At 46.9% G+C, this 26045-nt stretch overlaps 1 protein-coding gene across 2 annotated transcripts in view; it reads right to left on the bottom strand.

Annotated features, from left to right (window-relative positions):
• The window catches only part of ttc28 (tetratricopeptide repeat domain 28), a 111493-nt gene that overhangs the window by 83173 nt on the left and 2275 nt on the right, over positions 1-26045 (bottom strand). For both annotated transcript variants that reach the window (XM_023960667.2, XM_023960669.2), the window contains exon 2: positions 20786-21142. In XM_023960667.2, the coding sequence (XP_023816435.1) occupies positions 20786-21142 (357 nt within the window). The remainder of the gene's footprint in view (positions 1-20785; positions 21143-26045) is intronic.

Genomic DNA, 26045 nt, shown 5'->3' with positions numbered 1-26045 from the left:
TTTATTCACTTGAACACATCGCAGAGCAGAAAACTCCACCCAGTTACATAAGCAGGGATTGATCTGAGTCAATGTTCTATGGCAACCACTCTAACCAATCAGGAGTGAGCTTGAAGTCTGTCAATTAAACATTTTGAACGTTCGACGTGGGGGCCAGCAGGCTTCATGAACTGTATTTTTTTTTTTTTTTTTTTAACTTGTCCTGTCCAACAGCTAGGCAAACAGATGAGAGCTGAGGGCCTCTTGTGTTGGACATATTTTATTTTAACAAGAGGGGTTATTCATCTTCAGACAAACCAAAGGTATGTCTGAATAAACCCCTTTTGTAATTGAGGCCAAACTTTATTAATTTCAATCATGTTTGAAAATCTTTGGTGTTGGACCGGACGGAAAAGGAAAGAGGGGAAGAAGAGAGAGGGACGTTAGAGAGAGGGGGGGGTAGGAGGGTGATAATCGGAGGGGAAGGGGGGTAAGACCATGAAGCAGCATAGAGCAGACAGGTTTACTGGTTGTTTATCGTTACGGTACGGTTCAAATGTAGTACAAAAAGGCCAAGGCCTGTTCACACACACTCAAATATTATCAACACACCTGCTAGCCGCAAAAATGTCCACATGTCAACATGCACACAAAACAGATAGTGTTCACGAACGCATACCTATGCCTTTAAACCAACTAGTGTGAAATCTTTCATTCATTCAATCATGCAAACTATTAGTGCAAAGGTGAGCTAACACCTGTGCTCAGGTGAGTGTTTATGTTCTTCTAAAATGGATGGTGGAATGTGAAAAGAAGGAGGAGGAGCGCCCAGCCACCCCCACATCCATACCCCCGCCGCAGCAGCAGCGGCAGCCGGAATTCCCCCAACGCCACACGGGAACAGGCAGGGAACAACCGCCCCCCGGGCGACGAAGACCGCCACCCAGGCCAGGGCCAGCAGGACCGCCGCGAGGCCCCCAGAGCCAGAGAGCAGGGAGGCGCAGAGGGAAAGAGAGCGCCGCCCCAGCCCAACCAGGAAAGCAGCCCCCCGCCGCGCCGGAAGAGCCCAACGCAGGGCCCCACCGGAGAGGGACGCCCACAGCCCCAGACGAGCACCCCACCACCACCCAGGAGTTCCGGGCATCCCCCCGCCCCGACCCCAGGTACGAGCCAGGACCCCCCAAGGGAGACCCGGTCCGCACTCCAGGCAGCCACCCACCCGGCCCACGGTTGGTCCAGGTAGGAGCAAGGCAGGGGCCCGCCGCCCCCGCCCAGGAGGGGGGAACCCCAGGGAAAAAAGGGCGGCCCACAAGGGGTGTTATAAATATGGCCCGACCAGGCTCGGCCATGTTGGAAGTTTGGCGGGGCCCAGCGCCCAGGGGCAAGGACCAGGACCCACCCCCCAGGGACACGAACACCCCCGGCTCAGGTGTAATATGAACCCCCCCACCGCGCGGAGAGAGCACCGCCGGGCCCAGGGAGCCGGCACCCAAGGTACACGGCCGCCATCGCCAAGGGGCCCACACCCCCCACCAGGGAAGGGGTAGGGGACAGATGGACCCAGGTCCCACCTTCCTTGTAAAATGTGTGTGCGTGTATGGGTGCTTGAGAGGGTGTTTGTGTGCATGTATGTGTGTTTATGTTTGAATGTATATATTGAAGGGGGAGGGGTGTGTGTACTAAGGGGGGTGCAGTTAAAATTGGCGAGTAGGGCACTAAGGGGACATCTCCTGATTACTCACAGTGATGTCCCCTCACCCTCCACACCAAGGGGCCCTAAATGTCTAAGGTGCGGTTAAAATTGGCGGGTAGGGTGCCAGGAGGACATCTGCTGCTTGCTTGCAGTGATGTCCAAGCACCCCCCCTACCAAGGACCCTACATGTCTAAGGTGCAAATAAAACCGAAAGAGGGGGGGCCCACTCCATACGGCAACCATAGGAGGGGGGCCACTCCCAAGTAGCCCCCCCCCAAGGCGCATCGCAGGCTAGACCCCCCACCCCCTCACCCTAATATGAGGTTATATAAGGAAGGGGGTAAGTTGGGGACAGCTGGTAAACTGTCCCCCGGTGGTCAAACAGCCGTCCCCCAGCCCACCCCCAGCAAAGGGGCCAGGGCCACCCAGCCCAGGGGCCCACCCCCGGAGGCGCCGACACCCTAGGCCCGGCACCACCCACCCCACACAGAGAGAGAGGAGCCAGAAAGCGTCGCCCCCCCCCCCGGAGCAAGCCCAGGCCCCCACCCCCAGACGCCGGCCCTAGAAGAGCTCTGGTCAGGCCTCGACGGGACCGAGGAGGCCAACCGGCCGAGGCAACCACTGATTGCCTCAGCGGAGACCCCGACCCGCTAGCCCCCCCGACCCGTACTAATAATGGGCCCCCCCTCCCCCCCAGAATGCCCCCCCACAGGACAGGGACGACAAGCCCCCCACCCCACCCCACCCCCCGCAGCCGAAGCGGGTGACACCCAGAGCGACCGGGGGCCCCGAGAGGGTTGTCCCGTCCCGTCCCAGAGCCAGGGAAGGGCCGATCCCAGCCCCAGGTGCAGATGGGCAGCCCATCCGGCGCCGCTGGGCCCCCCCCACCCGAGCAGGGCCCCCCGCCAACCCCCCCCAGCATGAACTGTATTTTTTGCAGCACAAGTCGCACCCCTGGACAAACTATGAAAGAAAAACATGCGACCTATACTCTGGAAAATACAGTACTTCTATCGCGGCATCTGATTGGTCAGCTAATAATTAACTTGAACGACAAAAAAAATAGCATAAAATAACTGAGGATTATCAAGAAGATGTTAAGAAAAAGGTATCCGATCCAGAACGGTTCTTCTGACCAATAGAACGCCTGAGTAACAGCTGTTTATTTCTCTAAGAAAGTCTCTGAGATTTTGGCTTCTTGGAGCCAGCAAGTACTTCCTGTTTAGAGCGCCAGGTCACTGTCCAGTTCTCAGATACACCCAACAGTTCAAACACTCTTTCATTAAAGAACACAAACTAGATGAGAACTACAACGCATCATCTTTCTAAACTAAACCACACCCCTTTTGTTCCATTATTGCCCTAATGGTCCAACAAGCCTAAATGCTGACTTCTTAGGCTCTTCTGTTATCAGACACGGTTGCGTTTTTTTTCTTCACATTGTTTCGATGGACGTCTTCTGTCTTTGTCATAGTCAAGACAGAAAACGTCCATCTAAACAAGTCAGGTAGGTGAAAAAAACACAACCGTGTCTGATAACAGAAGAGCACAGACACTATGACCGTTATTGAACTAAGCCTAAATGGTATTTTTGAACATCTGGGTCACCGTGGGTCTTCCTTTCAGGTTAACTGAACTGTTTTAAATGGAGGGATTTTGTTGCTCTCTTTAATAAAAATTTAGACCATCTACTGTCTCTTTTTCACAGAAAATCAATGTTTTTATGAAAAAATCAATGTCGGTATAGGTACAATAACCGAACTACTGTTCGGGGTCCTTCGAGTCACACTACGGTGGCCCCACTTGGACAAACTATGTAGCATGAGATCTGCTCGGGCTCCAAATTTTTTCATTTCACGTTTCCTTTTGTAACCTAAAGTTCTTTTCCTTCATAAATTGTGTCTGACATTTTTCTTTATAGTGTTTGTAGAGAGATTTTGCCACAACTCACTTTGTAAAAGGATCTGTGGCTGTTAGAATGAACCTGCTGCTCCACACAGGCGAACCGTGTCTCTGATAAGCTGGAGTCTCGTAGCTTCTTGTTTGCAGGCGGGGTAGGTGCTTTGTTACAGTTTTCGGTTCGGAGAAGAGTTTGGACCGTAGTCCGTTCGGCTGCAAATGGACTTAATAATAATCATAACAGTAATAAAAGCCCGTTTAGCAGATAATCTCGCTCTATGTTGGAGCTCTGCTTGTTTACAACAGACTTGATTATTTCTTCTTATATGGTAGTATCGTAATTAGTCCAGACCAATGACTATCTGACACGTCATCGGATCCACGGACAGCCAATCACATAATGTGACGTCAGCATTAGTCAAAGGACCCAGAACGGTGGACAGAATCTAGAGTTTAGTTTCCCGCTCATCCCTCCGCTCAGGACTGACTAGTATTTTGATGTTTTTGAGTCATCAGCGATGGTTGTAATCTACATCCAGCTGACTTTAACTGGATTTTTGCTTCGTGTTTATGGTGATTTCAGAACAGCTCGGCTGATTTCTGCCATTTCTTTGGGTTCTTTTGTTTTCTCGGACTCTTGAAAGCAGGGCCTTCAGATGCTGATGCCGTCATAAACAAGTCTGAGTCTGAGGTGAGGGCGCCCCGCTATTTCTTGGTGGATCTTCCAAAGCTGTTCTCCTTTCAAACCTCGCTGTTCTAGATAAGACTTAATGGCACACCCCCAGGGGGAAAGAGAGCGTCTTTATTAAGTGTAGACACGATCGAAGCATCAGATAAAGTCAGCAGTAGTGAGACCACATCAGTGTGGCTGGCCTCCAGGCACCCACTACAGAAAACCCCATTTATCTCCCCTCAGTGTGTTGTCCCGAGCACACAAACACACGGGCGGTGCTGGTTAATCCCCTCAGGTCCTCCACCTGCTGTCGTTCCTCTTTCTATCCTCTTCTGCACAGACAGCATCCACTGAGCGCGCTCTGCTCGCCTTTGTTGTTTGACATTTTCCACACATCGCTGTCTGTGGCGTCTAAAAGATAATCCTCGATTCCAAACAATAAATGTATTTCATTTCTGCAGAGCTCCAGTTGTACCATAAATGACCGGGTTACTTCCCTGTAGAGTGATGACAATCGATTATTAGAACAGACTGAACATTTATGAGGGTCTGTGGGGACAACAGCTGCTGATCCACTCGTTTCCTCTCAACGTTTTCATTTCCTGGAAACGCAACACATTTGTAACAATTGTAAAACGTGACGCCTTGGCGTGATGCAAACACAATCTAGCTGTGTCAGGTGGAATCCAACGATGCGGTTGGAGAACCTGTCGTCCCACTTAATGCAACGAATCTGACCCCCCCCCCAAACTGAAGTGCAGCTTCTGCACTGATGCCCGGCGCAGGAAATGCAGGTCAACCCAACGCTTCAGAGAGGCAAACAAAAGCACACCAATAACAGACCTGCCCTGCTTCGTGGGCGTGTCTGCGTCAAGAAAAATAGCTATTGATCAAGGCACAAAGCTTTTGACATTGATCTGGAGGGGCTCCTCTGAACCGTGGCAGGTTTATTGAGCAGTGATGGAACTATTAACCCGTCAGGCTAAAGGTTCAAGGCCTCGGTGTGGTCTGTACCACAACAGCATAAACACGGGGGGGGGGGGGGGGGGGGGGGGTGTTGTTTATCAGTCATTGCACCGAAAAGGCCTTCAACGCGTTCACAAAGATTCATTTCTGAAGTTGTAAGCATTTCATCTACAGACGTGTCTGAAAAGTTTCTTTTAAGTCACTGCCTTCTTTCTGAAAATCCCAGACAGAGAGCGTAAAAACCGTGTGAGCCGAAGAAAGGCGTCAATGAGGAGAAGGTTGAAAACAACCAACGACACATCCCAGCCAATGAGCTTAAAACGAAAGTCAGTGCTGACCTGCTGCTTGTGAACATGCCACTGCAAGTCCCTGCAGGGCTGCTGAATGAAGTGGGAAGTTACACACCAGATACACAATTCAACAACAGAGAAAAAACACAACAAACAAGGAAGGACTCTTCCCTGACTTACCAAACACTTTTGTTACATTTCTAAGTAAAGTAACTTACTTTGCTCACAGCAAAACCCAAAGATATAATAAGTGATGATTAGCTGACAGAAAATACTTTGTTTATAGATATGCATCTTAAATAAAATAGATTTTTGTTTTAAACACACAAATCTACATGGATATCATTTAATCACTACGAATAGGTAAATTCAGGAGAACATGGAAATTCCTCACAGAAAGATACAATGTCATGACATCAGACTTGTCACCTGACCAATGATGTCACACATCACAAACATGTCTGAACATGTTTGTGAAATTCAATGATGTCATGATGACATCATCATGACATTGACATGTCTTTAACATGTCGTGATGATTGACGTCATCACATGATGATGTCATGTGATGACGTCAATCATCATATGATGATGTCAATCAATGTTCCGGAACATTCCACAGCTTAGCTCCATATACTCTGTTGTTTCTGTCCCAACTACCTTCTACAAGGAACCTACAGAAGTAACTGCTTTGGTGATTTTTGTTCTCAGAATATTCAGAAATGTCTTTCTTCAGGCGTAAACCCCTCACCACTATTGGGGAAATGCAGAGCCATATTGAATATGTCAGAGGAAAAAATGAAGCTTTACTTCAAGAATTACAAAGAAGCAACATAAAGTTGCTGGAAAGCGGTGCAGTGGCTGAAATACATACGGCCCTAAAGATAGAAAAAACTGCTGTCTGTCAATTGAACAGAAAATTGGAGAAAAAGGTCACAACGCTCCAAAAGGAACTGAAAAACCAAATGACATTACGAGAGAAAAGTGACCTGAAAAAGGAGAAAATCCAACAAATAACAGAAAGGAATAAGAGTCTACAAATAAAAATTGAATTCCTTTGTGAGAAACTTGTGGACCAGAATGCTTTGGAGAAGAATTACAACCTTTTGAAGAAGGAGGAAAAGTTGTTGATGGAGAAACAAATCATGTTGGAAAAAGAGCTTTCCAGACTTCAGTCTCTGTTTTCTCCACTAAACATAACGCTGGAAACAATCCAAGAAAAAGAAGAACTTCTCCAATATTTACAACAAAAAATCCAAACTCTCACCGAGGAAAAGAGGGAAATGCTGGAAATTGTTGACCAGAAGGAAGACATTGAAGATCAACTGTCTGCTGTAAAAGCTGCTTCAGACGCTGCCGAGGAGAGAATTTTAAAGCTGCAAAGCAGAATCCAGAGGCTCAATAGTAAATCCAAGGAATACAGGAGAATGCAGGATCTACTTGTGGCAGAACAGGAGAGGCTCAGAGGAAAAAATGAAACATTGATGGAGCTGAAGCAACATTGTGAGGCCTCCAAAGCAAAAGCCATTGCTGTCAAAATGAAGAACATTGAGGTTGCTCATGAAAATGCGGATCTTTTAAAGCTTCAGGAAAATCTTCCTGCACTTAAGAAAAACCATTCCACTTCAAAAAAGCAGATGACTCCCCCAGGGAAGGAAAGCAAAGTTGAAGAAAAACACGAGAAGATGCCAAGAACAGAAAAGAAAGCTGATGACCCTGTAACGCTGGAACAAGAACCAGAACAGGAAGAACCAGCAGAAAATGACAGCCACACATCAGTGGACGGCAGATCGCCACATGAAGATGTTGCTGATGGTTCACCACAAGACCATCCCTCAGACACCAACAGCTGGGATGAAGACAGCGATGAAGAGACAGAAACCACTAAAACATCCTCACACCATGCCCAAAAGGCCAAAAGCTCCTCCAATGAGGGCACTTCTAAGGCTCCACCAACGGTCAGCAGTCCTATCAAGGTCCCAGTCAGAAAACCAGAGGAGGATTCTGGGAGGGAAAGCTTATGGAAAGAAACCGCTAAAAGTCAGGGGTCATCAAAGGTCACCAAAGATAAGAAAACTACAGAAAGCTCTGGTGACATCGCTGATGACATCAACAACATGATAGATGGTTTTCTGTCTGGAAACATAAACTATGAAGACCTTTTTTAAAGGCCGAAACAGGAAAAAGCTACTGGACTTGCTTGAGAAGAAATCTAGAAACTACAGAAGTAATAGAACATTTTCATTTAGTAAAACTTACTTCTTTAGTTTGTTTGTACAAAGTTCAGGGAAGAAATAGTTCATTATTAGGTTCCAGTTACCGTTCTACGTTCTTTAGTGCATGTTTGGGTTCTCTCCGGGCGCTCCGGCTTTCCCTGAAGTTCAAAAAAGACGTTTTTCCAAGTCAATCAGAGACACTTAACTGTTTGAAAGTGTTGTTTTCTGCATAAATCACCGTGTGCAGAAATTGTTTGTGTGTTTGTGTGCATGTTTGGGTTCTCTCCGGGCGCTCCGGCTTTCCCTAAAGTCTAAAAAAGACTTAAAAAGTGAATTAGAGGCTAACAGGCGCTACCTGCCCTCGCCGCCGCCTCTGCGCGTTCAAAAAAGACGTTTTTAAAATGGATTAGTCCTGGAAAACACAACAACAATTGTCTTCAGGGCTTTTAAAGTAAAAAAAAAAGGTTTTTTTTTGTTCATTTTGGAAAGCAGCAATTATCAGCAGCTAAAAAATAAAAATAAAATCAACAAATGAGAAGAAATAAAAATACCAAAGGCCACCTTTGACCCCATGGCTTCCCCAGGCTCAGACAGTTAGTCAGTTGTCTGGAAGTGTTGCTTTCTGCACAAATGGCTCAATGTGCAAAAAATGTTTTTGTGATCAGGAAGTCACTTTACCAGAACGAAGGTCAATTATTCCATCCCAGCCGAGACCTTCCTGTGTTACCGTTCTACGTTCTTTAGTGCATGTTTGGGTTCTCTCCGGGCGCTCCGGCTTTCCCTGAAGTCTAAAAAAGACTTAAAAGGTGAATTAGAGGCTAACAGTCCCTACCTGCCCTCACCGCCCGCCCGCCTCTACGCGCCACCGCCGCTCTCCCCCCCACACCTTTGACCCCACCTCACTTGCTGAGCCACAAGTGGAAAACAATATGTTCCTTGCAGTCAGTGACTGCTGTGGGCCATGATAATAATCCAAAGGAAATACTAAAATATACAAAGTGATTATATAATAATACATTCATAATAAATAAATCAAAACATCAAATAAATAAATAAATATCAGTCACCAAAATGTATAGATACTGAACCAAATTGAAGCGGCAGTCCTGTGGGTTTTCTCCGAGAACTTCGGTTTCCCCACAGTAATTGTTAGTGATTGGCCAGTGACTGATAAATACCCCCTCCCTGAATCGCCACCTTATCGTGGTGGAGGGGTTTGCGTGTCCGAATGACCCCAGGAACCGGTAGCCGGGTGGTGTTCCACCTCCAACTGGTCCTGGGAGACGGGCCAGACTAAGGGCGATTCAACCAGAAACCTTTTCATGACTAGATCCACTTACTGCCCCCGATAAGAGTCACCAGCCCCCCACCCTGGAGCCAGACTAGTTAGTTCTTGTCTGGTGGCTTTTAATTGCTCTGTGGCAGTGGGCATGTTGTCCTGAAGGCCCCCCCCAAAGCAAAAGAACCTTTTCTGTAGGTCCTCTTGTGGCTTTGGTTGCTTGTTGGTGATAGATGTTGGGTCAGGACGAGCGACGGTGGGACACTGGCTTTATCCACCTTTGGTCAGACGCTCCACAGTGGATCACTCAATCGTCTGTCTCCAATGAGCCCCCCATCCCCAGAGAAACAAAGAACTCCTCCCCCGTGTCTTTGTGGCAGATGAGGCCTTCCCCCTGCAGAGAAACCCGATGCCGTCATTCCCTGGACGCCTCCTTCCCCGATAGAGGAGCATCTTTACCTACGACCTGTCCCCAGCCCGGCTGCTTGTGGAGAATGGATGCTCTCTGCACAGTGGGGTCTGTGCTGGACCTGACTGAAGATCCAGAGTGGGAAGTTCTGGTGTTCTGCACAGCTTCATCAGCACCTCAGCACCTCAGGAACCTGCAGTGATGAGGCCGTGGTAACTGAAGACCAGCCGCTGCACGGGATCAGAAAGGTTGCTGCCAGCAGAGACGCTCTCCAGCTGAGAGAGTCCTTCATGATCCACTTTCCTGCAGAGGGAGCAGACCCATGGCAGCTCCACAATCCTGTTTCTGTCCTCCAAGGACTGACCCACAACGGCTCTTTTGAGAGCCACCCACAACACCTTTCAGAGCTGGATTCTCTCTTTTCACAGCTTTTACTCAAACTTGAAAGTACTACATTAGTTGAAAAGGTCAGAGCTTCAAACTGGTAAAATATTACATCTGAACTGCCCTCTTCCTGGTAAAATCACACTGCTGTAGGTGCAGGACGCTGCTCAGTAGCAGAAAAGCAGTGAGAGAGCGGGAAAAGTGACCCGAGGTCTAAAATGGGTCTCGTCAGAGTGTAAACACGCTTCATGCTACGTGTAATGCTCCATGTGCACTGAGCATGTGTGGTGCATTCAAGAACACACTGAACATTGGCTTTTGGACGCACTCTTAGCTCACAGCGTTCACACGTTGAACACTCACTAAAAGTCAAACCCCTTGAACTTTGACCTATTGGGTGGATCTAAGGGATCTGAACATCCATCCATCCATCGTCTTGCACTCATCCAGGACCGGGTCGTGAGGGCAGCAGTCCAACCAAAGATGCCCAGACTTCCCTTGCCCCGCCCACTTCCTCTAGCTCCTCTGGGGGGACCCAGACGTAGTTGGACACGCCCGGAACACCTCCCCAGAGAGGCGTCCAGGAGGCATCGGGACCAGATGCCCCAGCCGCCTCGGCTGGCTCCTCTGGATGTGGAGGAGCAGCGGTTCTCCTCACAGCTCTCCGTGGGGGACAGAGCCTCTCCCCCTATCTGTAAGGGAGCTTCCAGCCCCCCCACGGAGGAAGCTCACTTAAGCTGCTTGTATTCAGGACCTGGTTCTTTGGATCATGTTGCAGGATATGGATGGCATCATTTTTAATTCACAAGTGTCAATGGTTTAAAAATTGATCTTGTAGGGGAAATGAATTATTGCTGTTTGTGTCCAGCTGGGATTCTATGACACCAAGTCTTTCATTTATCGGAATAGAGCTGCGAAAGAAAAATCCTGGAGCCAGATTCCTCACATTTGCCGCTTTGACATTTCACACCAAGACTCTTCCAACTGTCCGGACATGTGCTCGTATCGTGTATTCAGACCAGTGTCAACACCGCACGCTCAAAGCGCGTACCCGTGTTCCACGCGTTCTTGAATGCATCACACATGCCCGGCCGGTCCGTCACATTAGAGCCGTTCAATTGGGTCAGAGCGTGTCACGTTTGAACTCCAGTAGATTCCCTGTAACGAGTAAACATGAAGAGTGAGGGTTCTAAAAATGCACATTAGATTTTCTTTTACGTTTCAGTTTAATTTCTATGTTTCAGTTTGATTCCCATCAAGCTTTTCAAGAGATTTTCACAAGAGGCTGACTTTAGAAATTAATAGAGGTTAGAGATAAGCAGTGAACATACATGGGAGAATTGACCCTATCTGATGAGGGAACCGCTGTGTTCGCTGATCCTTTGAGGCCGAAATATTTAAATGAGGAAACGTTCACACATTCCCACCAAGACGAGGGACAGCAAAGAGCAGCAGGACAAAGAAAAGCTCCTTTAGGTTTGTGGTTGTGTGCGATTCTCTTCAGCTCAGACGCACAGTTGGTAGCACATATGCCCGGTGGAGCCGCTTGGCACGTCCTCACGGTGGTCCTGCCAAACAGATGAGCCTGTAATTGTGTTTGGTTTCACACTGAGGAGAGCTTACACAAGGTTTACATGCAGATCCACTGTTTTTGTCTTTGTCTCTCAACCATGTGTCCAAACCTTCATCCTGAAATGTTGTAAAAACAGACACAGTCGTTGAATTTGGTCATTTTTAATGTCATCTGCTGACTTTAGAAATGAACGTGTGTTATTACAGATGACAGTAATTTATTCCACCTGGGTCCAGTCTGTTGTGGATCAGGAGACAGTGGGAAGCAAAGACTTCTTTCTAACAGAAATAAATGGGTTCCTTTCCCCTGATAAAGCTGGTGTTCTCCTGGTTCTGGTCCAAACTCCGGCCCCAACATTTGGTTTTGTTTCCTTCAGAACTTCAGTGACTCTTTCTTTCTTCTGTCTTGTCCCATAAACTGATGGGATGTTGACGGGATCCAGGAGTTCAGCTGCTCCGAGCATCAGAGATGGAGCATTAGGCCACGCCCCTTTGGTGTCAGAGGTGTGGAGTTAGAGATATTCCAGAAGCGTTTTCCCATTTTCTCTGAGTGCAGTCTGTGTGACCATCTGAAGTGCTCCTCCTCTGTTGTAAAGCTTGAACATTCCTGCTTTGTCTTCCAGCAGTTTCCAAATGGTAGATGTTTGCAGCAGCCGTTGGTGACCGTTTTTCTGTTGGACCACATGTTAAACTTCAGCTTCACACACATTCAACAGAACCTCCCAGAGTCCACAGACTCCCACACAGACATGAGAGGAGCTACAGAGAGGAACTCCTTCATTAACCTCAACCTCTGTCTGTCATAGCAACATGCACGTTCATAAAGACTCGTTCGCTGGGGTGTTTATCTTAAAAAATTAGGATTATGAAAAAAACGTTAAAAAATGTATCAGATCAAGAATGTTTATTCTGACCAATAGAATTTCTCTATAGAAGTCTATTGGATTTTGGGTACTTCCTGTTTGGAACGCCAGGGGGAGGAGTCACTCAGTCCAGTTCCTATATACAGTTATTTGTTGTCAATTAATACTTTGTAAAATCTCTAATTAAGCATCTTCTTCCTGCTCCTTCCTCTTACCCATATATGGTCATTTAAATTCAAATTTAAACCAACATGTAACGTTTGAACCGTCAGTTTACTCAACGTTTGGAGGTTTCCTAAATGAGATGTTTAATTGGCTGTCAGTACCTCACACAGGGGTTTCTTTACTTCAAACTACCGTAATTAGAAACATCAGTTTGTCTAATAATCTCTGACCTACATGGAGAACAAGTTTGTGTGAGTTTCTGCTGGTTTTCTTTTGGATCTGTGTACGGAGGGATTAACGTCTGAGAAACGGCTAAGACCCAGACCCACGTCATGTGACACCGAGACGATCTTTGATGACCTCTCCCAGCATCGTGGCCTGAAGGCCCCGCTGAGGCAGCAGAGTTCAGTCGGGTTTTATCCCGAGGAAGGAACCGGCAGCAGCAGAGAGGCGGGAGTCCATCTGCTGATTACTGACAGATGATTAGCTTCTGCCCTCCTGGAGGCAGAATCCACTCATTACACCCAGCAGGAGGAGGAAGGCTGGGCAAGAGCAGGAAGTGGATCTTTATCCAACATGTCATCACTTCTGATGCATCCGGCGAAAGCCGCTTTTTTGCAGCTTCATCTTAAGGTGGATGACACACTCTGAGCAGGATGTAAATGACTTTCCTGCAAAGCCTCATGGGACTAGGGTCATGAGGAACAGCAGGAACAAAGGGAAGTCTGTGCTTTCAGATCTTGAAGAGGCATGTAGCACTTCTCCTTTGTTTCAGCGCTGCCCTCTGGTGGCCGCTGACCAAACACACCTCTACTCAACTTAATATTAATAAAAATAATACATTTTATTTATACGGCGCCTTTATTAACACTCAAGGACGCCTCAAAGTACATAAAGCAGCAGTAAAAGCATAAAAACACAACAACAACAACTCAACAATAACACAACTAAGTCAACAGTTAAAACAGCAGTTTAGCTAATAAATAATAATAAATTTTATTTGTATAGCGCTTTAAATGGCACACAAAGACGCTTGATGTCATGTATGGAAAGGTGATGAGAAAGGTTTTAGGATGTTTGGAGAACTGAGAGAGTCAGTCCATATTTGGTAGATCTGAGGGGAGGGAGTTCCAGAGTTGTTGACTAAATCTGTGAAAAAGGTTTAATTAACGAGAACAAGAGCTCATCAAAACCACCATGGCTCAGGCTCCCAGAATATTTACAGAAATAATTCAAACTGGAAGAAAATATCTCCTCAATTGAGTCGAAATGGCAACTGCACAAAACGTGGTTAGAAAAAGCAAAACATTGAACTTTTTCCTGCAGTCGGTTCAACATTTGTCAAATCAAGACAAGAAAAAAAAAGGATGGTAATTTGACCTCCGACCTTTGCTGATGAGGCAATTTTTGAATCAGACGGCCTTTGAATCTATGTAATTGTATGTCTTCAAAATAAAGTGTCTCTGAAGTATTTCTGATAAATCTAAACGAGTCTGTTTTTCTGAATTTATGTGGTTGAAATAACTAAAAGCGTTTATGAAACCACAGAACGCATCGTTATCAACGCTTCCATTCTCAGACACAACAACGTCGACTGAAACATCAACCGATCGTTTTACTGGTTCTAGTAGTTTTATTAAAGTAATTGAATCAAAAGTTCTAAAAGAAGAACCAGGTCTCCTGCTCTTTGTGTTTTCAGGGTCTCTGAAACAGAGCAGAAAGTCACTTGAACAGGATTTCAACGCTGCAGCCTCACATGCTCTGCAGCCGGCCCTGGATTAGCCTACTAAGTTCTCCAGGACCCCGTTTCTGATGCGCCACAGACCCTGCAGGACAGTTCTGGGTCTGTTCCTGCTGTTGAAGGAGGAGGAAGGCGCTGAGATGGAGTTCCTGCACTTTGATCTCATCGTGTGGAGAAACAAACTATTTCAGGTCCAGAGTTCCGCTTAAGGAAACGGGACTTTCTTTGTTGGTAATATTTCTGCAGAATGTGGTTTCAGAGTAGTTTCTTAATGACAGGGCAGCCGGGGCGGTCTGCGTACGCAGGCAGAGCCAGCAGCCATCTGGTTGGCTTCCACTTCAGAGCCCGTCAGAGCTCTGTGAGGCGACCCTTACTGCAGCTTCCTGTTGAAGGAGCAGCTTCCTGTCGAAGGAGCCGCAGCTTCCTGTCAAAGGAGCCGCAGCTTCCTGTTGAAGGAGCAGCTTCCTGTCGAAGGAGCCGCAGCTTCCTGTTGAAGGAGCCGCAGCTTCCTGTCGAAGGAGCCGCAGCTTCCTGTTGAAGGAGCAACTTCCTGTCAAAGGAGCGGCAGCTTCCTGTCAAAGGAGCCGCAGCTTCCTGTCGAAGGAGCCGCAGCTTCCTGTCGAAGGAGCCGCAGCTTCCTGTCGAAAGAGCCGCAGCTTCCTGTCGAAGGAGCCGCAGCTTCCTGTTGAAGGAGCCGCAGCTTCCTGTCAAAGGAGCCGCAGCTTCCTGTTGAAGGAGCAGCTTCCTGTCGAAGGAGCCGCAGCTTCCTGTCGAAGGAGCCGCAGCTTCCTGTCGAAGGAGCCGCAGCTTCCTGTCGAAGGAGCCGCAGCTTCCTGTCGAAGGAGCCGCAGCTTCCTGTCGAAGGAGCCGCAGCTTCCTGTCGAAGGAGCAACTTCCTGTCAAAGGAGCCGCAGCTTCCTGTTGAAGGAGCAACTTCCTGTCAAAGGAGCGGCAGCTTCCTGTTGAAGGAGCCGCAGCTTCTTGTCGACGAGCCGCAGCTTCCTGTCGAAGGAGCCGCAGCTTCCTGTCGAAGGAGCCGCAGCTTCCTGTCGAAGGAGCCGCAGCTTCCTGTCGAAGGAGCAACTTCCTGTCAAAGGAGCCGCAGCTTCCTGTTGAAGGAGCAACTTCCTGTCAAAGGAGCGGCAGCTTCCTGTTGAAGGAGCCGCAGCTTCTTGTCGACGAGCCGCAGCTTCCTGTCGAAGGAGCCGCAGCTTCCTGTCGAAGGAGCCGCAGCTTCCTGTCGAAGGAGCCGCAGCTTCCTGTCGAAGGAGCCGCAGCTTCCTGTCGAAGGAGCCGCAGCTTCCTGTCGAAGGAGCCGCAGCTTCCTGTCGAAGGAGCAACTTCCTGTCGAAGGAGCCGCAGCTTCCTGTTGAAGGAGCAACTTCCTGTCAAAGGAGCGGCAGCTTCCTGCAGGGCCGAGTCTCTGACCGTCAACAAAACCTGATGACAATGAAACTGTGAGGTCAACACGTAGAAAATGAGAGGGAACTAGAAGGAGCTGCATTTCCAGTGGAAGACGCAGGTTTAATGCTGTGTTGCTGAATGAAAATGAAACTTAAAGGGTCATAAATGGAATAAAAAATACATTAACAAATGATCAAAGTTAACCATAAATAAAGTGAAAACAGCACAATAACTACAAAGATATCTTTGTGAAAAATGCCAGAGCCGGGTATCGAACCAGCGAGCTTCTGCACCAAGGATTGTCCATGGATTTCAATGGAGGCAGAAATCCTGGAATATCTGGAAAAGTTCAAGGATTTGAAGGACCAAAACTGGAAAAAGCTGAAAGAGCTGAACATTTGAATAGTTGAATGGTTAAAATAGATGAAAAATTAGAGGAGATAAGCGGCAAAAAATGGTGGAAGATACTAAAATAAAGAAAGAGAAACAGGAAAACAATGGTTGAAGGATTTATAGCATTGAACCCATTAAACAAAGAGGATTTATTTACTGATGAAACCAGCTCTCCACCAATAGAACGATCAAAAGAGAAAGGGGATCAGAAATTCCTCAAGCAGGTCTTTCAAGAAGAAGGACACGGAGAGGCCTGCAGGTTCTCCGGGATCCCAGGAGATCCACTGGGAGAGTCCAGGGAGGAGGACCAGGAGCAGCAAGAACACAGAGCTTCGGGTCCCATTTGACAAAAAAACTTTCTTGAAGATGTGAATCCCCTTAAACCTAGGAGTAGATCTTCCCAAAATGACATCAGGACAGCAGACAAACACGGTGGAGGTAGTTTGATGGTGTGTGGCAGGAAAAGTCCTCACTGTTCGTTCCTGGGGAGAAACTCCTCCCTGAGTTTCTAAGCTCAAGGGCACTTTGGTTCTGCAGCAGAACGGTGATCCTAGCATGTGGAAGCGTTCACGTCTGGACGCTTGGAAGGAAGGTTCTGGAAGGTCCCTCCTCTGTGAGGAGGTGCAAACCCTCCCATGCCTCTGTTAAGTAGGGGGGGGCAAACCCTCCCAGGCATCTGTTAAGTAGGGGGGGGCAAACCCTCCCAGGCATCTGTTAAGTAGGGGGGGCAAACCCTCCCAGGCATCTGTTAAGTAGGGGGGGCAAACCCTCCCAGGCATCTGTTAAGGGGGGGCAAACCCTCCCAGGCATCTGTTAAGGGGGTGCAAACCCTCCCAGGCATCTGTTAAGTAGGGGGGGCAAACCCTCCCAGGCCTCTGTGAGGAGGTGCAAACCCTCCCAGGCCTCTGTTAAGGGGGTGCAAACCCTCCCATGCCTCTGTTAAGGGGGGGCAAACCCTCCCAGGCCTCTGTGAGGAGGTGCAAACCCTCCCAGGCCTCTGTTAAGGGGGTGCAAACCCTCCCATGCCTCTGTTAAGGGGGGGCAAACCCTCCCAGGCCTCTGTGAGGAGGGGGGGCAAACCCTCCCAGGCATCTGTTAAGTAGGGGGTGCAAACCCTCCCATGCCTCTGTTAAGGGGGTGCAAACCCTCCCATGCCTCTGTTAAGGGGGTGCAAACCCTCCCAGGCCTCTGTTAAGGGGGTGCAAACCCTCCCAGGCCTCTGTTAAGTAGGGGGGGGCAAACCCTCCCAGGCCTCTGTGAGGAGGTGCAATCCCTCCCATGCCTCTGTTAAGGGGGTGCAAACCCTCCCAGGCATCTGTTAAGTAGGGGGGGGCAAACCCTCCCAGGCCTCTGTGAGGAGGTGCAATCCCTCCCATGCCTCTGTTAAGGGGGTGCAAACCCTCCCAGGCATCTGTTAAGTAGGGGGGGGCAAACCCTCCCAGGCATCTGTGAGGGGGTGCAAACCCTCCCATGCCTCTGTTAAGGGGGTGCAAACCCTCCCATGCCTCTGTTAAGGGGGTGCAAACCCTCCCAGGCATCTGTTAAGTAGGGGGGGGGCAAACCCTCCCATGCCTCTGTTAAGGGGGTGCAAACCCTCCCAGGCATCTGTTAAGGGGGTGCAAACCCTCCCATGCCTCTGTTAAGGGGGTGCAAACCCTCCCAGGCCTCTGTTAAGTAGGGGGGGCAAACCCTCCCAGGCCTCTGTGAGGAGGTGCAAATCCTCCCAGGCCTCTGTTAAGTAGGGGGGGCAAACCCTCACAGGCCTCTGTGAGGAGGTGAAAACCCTCCCGGGCCTCTGTGAGGGGTGCAAACCCTCCCAGGCATCTGTTAAGTAGGGGGGGGCAAACCCTCCCAGGCCTCTGTGAGGAGGTGCAAACCCTCCCAGGCCTCTGTGAGGAGGTGCAAACCCTCCCAGGCATCTGTTAAGTAGGGGGGGCAAACCCTCCCAGGCCTCTGTGTGGAGGTGCAAACCCTCCCAGGCTTCTGTGAGGAGGTGCAAATCCTCCCAGGCATCTGTTAAGTAGGGGGGGCAAACCCTCCCAGGCCTCTGTGAGGAGGTGCAAACCCTCCCAGGCATCTGTTAAGTAGGGGGGGCAAACCCTCCCAGGCCTCTGTGAGGAGGTGCAAACCCTACCAGGCTTCTGTGAGGGGTGCAAACCCTCCCAGGCATCTGTTAAGTAGGGGGGGCAAACCCTCCCAGGCCTCTGTGAGGAGGTGCAAACCCTCCCAGGCATCTGTTAAGTAGGGGGGGCAAACCCTCCCAGGCCTCTGTGAGGAGGTGCAAACCCTACCAGGCTTCTGTGAGGAGGTGCAAATCCTCCCAGGCCTCTGTGAGGGGTGCAAACCCTCCCAGGCATCTGTTAAGTAGGGGGGGCAAACCCTCCCAGGCCTCTGTGAGGAGGTGCAAACCCTCCCAGGCCTCTGTGAGGAGGTGCAAATCCTCCCAGGCCTCTGTGAGGAGGTCTGTTAAGTAGGGGGGGCAAACCCTCACAGGCCCCAGGAGCTTCACGGAGTAAACAAGTGGAATTCTAAAGAGTTTGTGATGCAGAGAGCTACAAACCCTCACAGACCATTCAAACTCTGAACAGTGAGGTCCAAAGAAGTGGAGTCTTCGCTCCTGCAGGAGGTTTTGTCTGTGTGTGTGTGTGTGGGGGGGGGGGGGGGGCATTTGCATTACAAACAAACAAAAGGCGTCCTGCGATGTTTGTGCTCGAGAAGGAGACGAAATCAGGAGAATGCAAAGAAGCTGCAGAGACATGAGACTTCTGACCACCATCACCTCAGTGTGTTATGGGGGGGGGGGGTTGGTAGGGGGCAGCAGGAGGCACCAGAGGGGCACCAGAGGGGCAGACTGTGGGAGGCGGATGGAGAAGAAGAAAAGCGTAGAGCAGAAAGTAGAAAAGGCAGAAAGAGGGAAGTGAAGCAGAAGTAAACATTCCCTCAGAACTCTGGTTCTCTCAGCCGCTCTGAGGGTCTGACCTTGGCTTTGACCCGCGGCGAAGGCTGCAGTGAGCTCACTGCAACGCCGCCACCGCCAACGGCGCCTCCGTTATTGTGTTAGAGTGACAAACTCCAGCCAAGGCTGGGCCAGCTTTCCAGAACACAATAACAGCCATGCACACGCACACAGGAACACGCCCATGCTCACTTCCGTCCATTCTCTCCTGCAGGGAAAGGAAGCAGGGCGACCCGGCCCCCGCCGTCCAGACAGAGGCCGACCCCCCTGGCCTCAGCTGAGAGTTTACTTCATTTTAGCTACTGACAAATATCCGGATTATTTCAGATTTCCAAACATCTGAAACATTTTGGAGTTTCATCCATTGACTCTTTTTAAGAACCGTAAAATTAAAAGTAAAATTAATGAATGAATGCAGAAAAACGGAAGAGAAGGATTTGGAAAAAAAGGCTGAAATGTATTTAAACTAACCCAGTGTTTTTCAACCGGTGTGCCGCGGTACACTAAAATGACCCAATCACTGATCTAAAAACATTCAGCATCTTCAGGATATCAGCTCTGTGTTCATCCATACAGGCCCTGATAAAACACTGAGTAGTTAGGAATATGAAAGATCATTAAATACTTCTTTCTTTGTGTTTATTTGATTCTATTAAAGACATTTTGATTAGAATGACGGTACTGCGATTTAGCCGTAGCGTCAGCTGTTTTCTGAAAAGTCCCGCCCCTTTAACTGTCTCCACCAATCATTCTTGGACTCTTAATCACATGTCATCAGTCTGACCAATCAGAAGTGGTTAAAGTCTTCACTTCCTTGTTCTGATTCTGCTCATAAAGTCTCTCAGTTCCAACAGAAATACCAGCTAAAGCTCGTCTTTAGCGGTGTAGCTAACAATGAAGCTCAGAGAAGAGAGTCTGTCTGACATCACTACATCTCCCATGATGCATTGGGTTAAAGTGACAGCATCTCTGCTTACAATGAGTCTTCCTTTATATGTAATCATATAATTGTTCAAACATTACAGTTGCCTTTGCACCAACATTTAAAAAAATATAAAATAAATAAATCACTATTTAGAAAGAATATATTTGTTTTTTTATGAGGTTACATTAAATTACATGTCAATAAACTGGAGGAGAAAACAACTACCAGAGTAAAATGTCAAATAATTTAGTTGAAAATTATTACTGTAAACTAACTTCACTTTTATTACATATTTTAGAAAAAACAGCTGCAACTTCCAGCTTTTTCTGCCACAATTATCACAGAAATGTGTGAGAGATTGTAGATCTGTAGAATGTAGATCAATACAGACTATAGAGTTTCTGCTTTTTTCATTTTTGGATGCTGGTGTGCCGCGGCTCAAAAAAGGTTAAAAAACACTGATTTAACCTAATCTACTCTATTCCAATCTAACCTAAAATTAATGCTGTTATTAATTCAAATAACTGAAAAACGCTACATAAGCTGAATACATTGGGTACAATCTGAATAATGTTGATAAAGTTTAAAGTTTTAAAAATGCAAATATTTCCTGAAATGATGAAGACCGAAGGTTAAAAATGATGACATACTAAAGAACCTGATTCCTGATTCTTGACATGATGAGGCGTCATGAAAACCATGAGGAGCTCTTCCTGTAGATATTCCAACATGAATGTTCTCCTTACAACAAAGGTGACTGAAGTTGGTAGAGAAAAAAGGTTTTGTCGTTTCTTCACGTTACAGTAAATGAGCAAAAAACGTTTGAAGTTTCCAAATCCATAAACGTAAATGAAAATGAGAAGATACCAGACGGACGAAAACGAGTTAAAGTCTGCAGAAGAACGTCGAGAGGAACCAGGAGCCCCCTCCTCATCAAACCCTGGTCCGAAGCCTCGGATGGGAATCGAACCTCTTACCTTCGGCCACTTGGGGTTGATGAGCCGCGCTTTGATGGCGTCGTCCAGAGCCGTGCTGTACTGGCCCAGCCTCAGGTACGCGGCGGAGCGGTTGCTGTACAGGATGCAGTTCTGCGGGTCGGCGCCGAGGGCCTCCGAGTACAGACGTACGGCCAGGGCGAAGTCCCCCTTCTGGCAGGCCTGGTTACTGCGCCGCACACGCTCCAGAAATTCAGCCTTGCTCAGGGCGGCGGCACCAGAACCAGATCCAGGGACGGACCGCGTCCCCACAGGAGATGGAGGCTTCAGAGGACAGGAAGAGGGTGCAGAAGGGGGGTGGACGGTTCTGTTCGTGGAGCGGGATCCAAAAAAAGAGAACTGAGGAAAAAGAGGAGAGAGCCGTGAAAGCTGAAGGACACGCCCATCTTCAAGATATTAGAGAAATCAAACAAACGGAGGAGCCGGTAAATGTCTGCCAAACGCTGACCTGGACTCCTCCTGGGTTGACCCAACGTGACCTGAAGGTCACGAGTCTGAAGGGATGAAGATGACAGGAGGAGCAGAGGCTTGTCAATAAAAACAACACATAAGATCTGGTGAAACCTGATTCTGAGAGGACTGCTTGACGTCTAGAGAAGAAGAAGATCTGCTCGTCTCCATGTTGGAGGATGAAGATGAGGATGAAGATGAGGAGTTCACATCTTTTTACTGTCTGATCGCTTAAGCTCCAGCATGAATGGAGGCCGTTTGTGGTCAGAAAGGCTCCCCTTGTTGGCCCATGTTTGGTTCAAACCAGGAAGTAAGAAGAAGTGCAGTTCCTCAACAGACCACAGGGGGCAGGTTCCAGAGGAGAACCACGCCCCGTTGACTCCACTGTTAAAAATCAAACTTTACTCTATGGCTGTGTCTGAATTCCCACCGTAACCCCTAACTACTAAAAGGTTTTAAAGGATTTAAAAGCAATTCAAACACCACACTCACTACTTAGTTGTTGTTTTTTAAGGGGGAGGATATGACGTCATCGATTTCACAAAATGAAAGTCTAATCGATATGAGCCGATTATTTATGAATCTACTGAGTTCTGAAGATGAAAATGTTGATGGTTTTAAAAAAAATACATTTAAATACAATTTGTTCCACTGCAATGCATTGTGGTCTATTTTCAACAATCTAGTCAGCATGGATGCACACTGGTTTTTCGCAGAGACTTCTGGGAAATTTCTAGGGCTCTGAAATCTGGAATTGTAGATTCAGACAAACTAGAAAATGGCAAACGCTCTCCATAGAGCATAAACAGTCTGATGAAAGAAACGGTTTTAATGTTTACCGTTTTATTCTATTCATGACAACTGTGGGGGAGGGGCTTCTTTCAAATCAGTTGTTTTGACTTTATTAGAACTTAAATCTGCTCAAGTTTGGGGATTTTTTATGCTGATTGGGTAACTTCAAACTTTACTTTGTCCCACCCATTCGCCAACTACAACATGCATGCAGGTGGGCGGAGCAAACAAGCCCATCCCTCTTAAGGTTTTATTTCTGCTGTACAGAGATGATCTATTGGATACAAGTCTAGGATTTAGCAATGCAAGAGAAATCTACATCTCCCATGATGCATTGGGTTAAAGTGACAGCGTCTCAGCGTACAATGAGTCTTCCCTGTTAAACGTCTTAAACCACAACGAACACATCAATAAGTTTATAAATCTTCTTGATGAAATCAGAGGTCAGAGGTCAACAGTTTAGTTCTCCTTCCAGGTTTGTGTTTCTTAACAGCCAAACATCCCAGAGTTTGGTCCAAGTCATCTTTCTGACTAAAACACTTTTCTAAAGACGTCTGGATTATTTTAGATGTTAAACTGAAGAAGAAGTAAGAACATTAAAGAAACAGGATGAAGGTGAAACAGACACAATTAAACTAAACTGAAACAATTTAATCATCTAAAAAGAAAAAAAACATTTCTGTTAAAGTTTTCAAAGACTTCATTTTTGATTAAGACGAAAGAAAAACTAATAAAACTTCAACATCTTCACTTTTTGTGTAGCTACAGAAAACAGAAATATCTTATTTTTGTGTACATTTTATCAAACATTGTGATCATATAATTGTTCAAACATTACAGTTGCCTTTGCACCAACATTTAAAAAAATATAAAATAAATAAATCACTATTTAGAAAGAATATATTTGTTTTTTATGAGGTTACATTAAATTACATGTCAATAAACTGGAGGAAAAAACAACTACCAGAGTAAAATGTCAAATAATTTAGTTGAAAATTATTACTGTAAACTAACTTCACTTTTATTACATATTTTAGAAAAAACAGCTGCAACTTCCAGCTTTTTCTGCCACAATTATCACAGAAATGTGTGAGAGATTGTAGATCTGTAGAATGTAGATCAATACAGACTATAGAGTTTCTGCTTTTTCATTTTTGGATGCTGGTGTGCCGCGGGTTTTTTGTCAAGGTTAAAGTGCGCCGTGGCTCAAAAAAGGTTGAAAAACACTGCTCTACATAATCGTGATCTTTTCTACATTTTAGGTTGAATGGCTCAGCAGTAGAGTCTGTGGGTTTTCTGTGGTTGTGGGTTTGAATCCACACTCTGGTCATGGAAGGAAAATCGTTTCAGAGGGTCAAACGTGACTTCATCCTCTGCAGCTTCATCTTCAGGCGATGCTTCAGCTTTGGCTGAATCAGCAGCGACATCTTGAATCCCTCTGAAGAACAGAGGAGACTCTCAGACAGAGGAAGGAGGGTCGTCTTCCTCTCATTCATTTGTGACACGTGAGCTTAGGAGGGAAACATGTCAGAAAGAGGCCTGTGTGGGCAGCTGGAGGCCTGAAATGCAGCTCCGCTCTCTGATGGGACGTTTCCAAATCTGTCCTCTCAGCACAGCTTCCAGCAAAGCCCTCATTATCTCAGAACACACAAGCAGGCCCGCTTTACGCCGGAAATCTGCAGGCTGGAGGGACTCCCGACACCTTCACCCCCCAGCTTTGACGCACAGCAACGGTAAATTTACAGCCTGAAGATGCAGAAAGCCTGTGACTGTCACTGCGTTGTTATGAAGCCGTGTTTGCTCCAGAGAAGAGAAAAGGCTGCATTTTATCATCATAAAGACATTTTACATCTGGTGTTTTGGTATTTATAAAGCTCCATCAGTGAAATAGATCATCGAAACAAAAACACACCAATAGAAACTAAACGGGTAAAGACTAAACACCGAAACAAAAGACGACACTCGAGAAACAACCAAACCTCAGAAGATGGAAGAGAACGGACAGAGAGGAAGAAACACAAATGAAAAACTCAAAAAACAAGAAAGATTCTGGAGAATTCTGACAAGAACTAGACTGCAGACAGACCTGGTCCTTTTTTTTTACAATAATCAACCACATAAACGTCGGCCCATAAAGGTGAGACATAAGCATCCTTTAACCTTCATTAAACCTTCAGTTACAATTCTGTACTGTTAGTATGTGGAACTCTGTTTGTTGGGTTTTCTACATTATTTTATAAGTCAGGCCTTATTTCAGAGACAGAATGAACATTTAAGTCGGCTTTGTTTCCATCATGTCACTCATCTTAACTCTGGTGTTTGACAGACAGAAAATCTATTCAAGGTTGTGGAAAATGGACTAAAGATCAAAGGAAACATCAAAGAATAAACATAATTAAAATAATTCAATAAATATCCTGACAGTATTTTGAATCAATACAAGTACTACATGAACTATCGTGATCTATCGGCAAAAACATTTCTTCTAACACATCTAGTGTTGCGGCTCCTTGTTCTTTCATCTCAGTGGGAAACTGATCCAAACGTCTCTTTGAGAGCTTCAGGTTTCTGACCGCTGGTCTAACACATCCACATGCATTCCAGGTTTGTATTGGAACATTATCATGAATAAAGTAAATGTTTTGTTAAAAAAACACTGTTGTTGCATAATGAGGAAATAAAACACTTTATGTTCTTAATTTGTTATTTATTTATGTATTTTACATCCTCAAAAAGTATCGATGAGAGTATCGTTAAAATACCGGATCGATAAGCAGTATCAATAAGAGTAGTAGAACCGTTAAAACCTTAACGATACCCATCCCTACCCCTAAGAGACGAACAGGCAGCCATTCACAAACACTCAGGATCAGGTGCATCTTCAACCAGAGGTCACACAGCAACAGGTTAGGCAGCAGCTCTGCCACAGAAACAGTGGGAATATCCTGTTACAGTCCTTCCAAGATCACCAGCAAACACACACTTCCCCCCTCCATCCTGTCAACCCCCCCGTTCAGCCCTGGTCACAGAGAGGGCCTTCCTGTAGAGACGCACAAACACCTGGGGGCTGAATTCCTGAAAAAGAGGACATTTTGCAGCAGAATGTGTCCCCTTGGGTTTGGACTTGAACCTCCGCTGGAGTGTGAGGACCAGAGGACGCAGATCAAACCCAGGATGTGATGTGGAGGTGTCTAAAGGAGATGGAGATGAAGAACACAGCAGCTCCTCAGGCCTCTTCTGCGCAGTGAGGAATCCCAGCTGGTGTCAGGATGTCTTTCCTACTCACTCTATAGAGCGTTCTCCATGTTCTAGTTTGTCTGAATCTACATTTCCTAAATCCAAACCCCCAGAAATTTCCCAGAAGTCTCTGCAAAAAACCAGTGTCCATCAATGCTCACTAAATCGACGAATATAGACCACAATGCATTGCGTCAAAACATTTGCCCCCCCCAAAAAAAGTATTTACATGTATTTTTTAAATAAACTATTAACCTTTTTTATCTTCAGAAGACAGTGGACTCATAAATAATCGTAGCAAAACGCTCATATCAGTTAGAATTTAACTTTGTGAAAATGATAAAGTTATATCCGCCGTTTAAACATTTTTAGTAGTGAGCTTGGTGTCTGAATAGGTTTTCCAATTCAAGGCATTACATAGTGCCCCATTATATAGTTTTTTAGTAGTTTGGGATTAGGGCGGGAATACGGACACAACCTGAAACAGGCAAAGGTCAAAGGTCACACACAATCTAAACTTGTTGCTGTGCTTCCCAAGACGTGAAAGCCAAGAGAATGCCGATAAAGACGCCCGGCAGGGCCCAGAATGCATCCAGCATCCAGCCAACAGGAAGCTCCAACGGCCATCTGAGGCATGGCAGGAGCGCGGCATGCATGGAACAGAAATACCAGGTAGACCTCCAGCCAAAGGACTCCAACAGCGGAGGTCAAAGGTGGGTTCTGAGAGTCGGTGAGGGTCAGAGACCGACAAGAATCCAAACTG

This window comes from Oryzias latipes, chromosome 12 (assembly GCF_053564925.1).
Source record: "Oryzias latipes strain Hd-rR chromosome 12, Olatipes_Hd-rR_3.1".
Lineage (NCBI taxonomy): Eukaryota > Metazoa > Chordata > Actinopteri > Beloniformes > Adrianichthyidae > Oryzias > Oryzias latipes.
The sequence above is the reverse complement of the archived record's forward strand: the minus strand, read 5'-3'. Positions and strand labels throughout refer to the sequence as shown.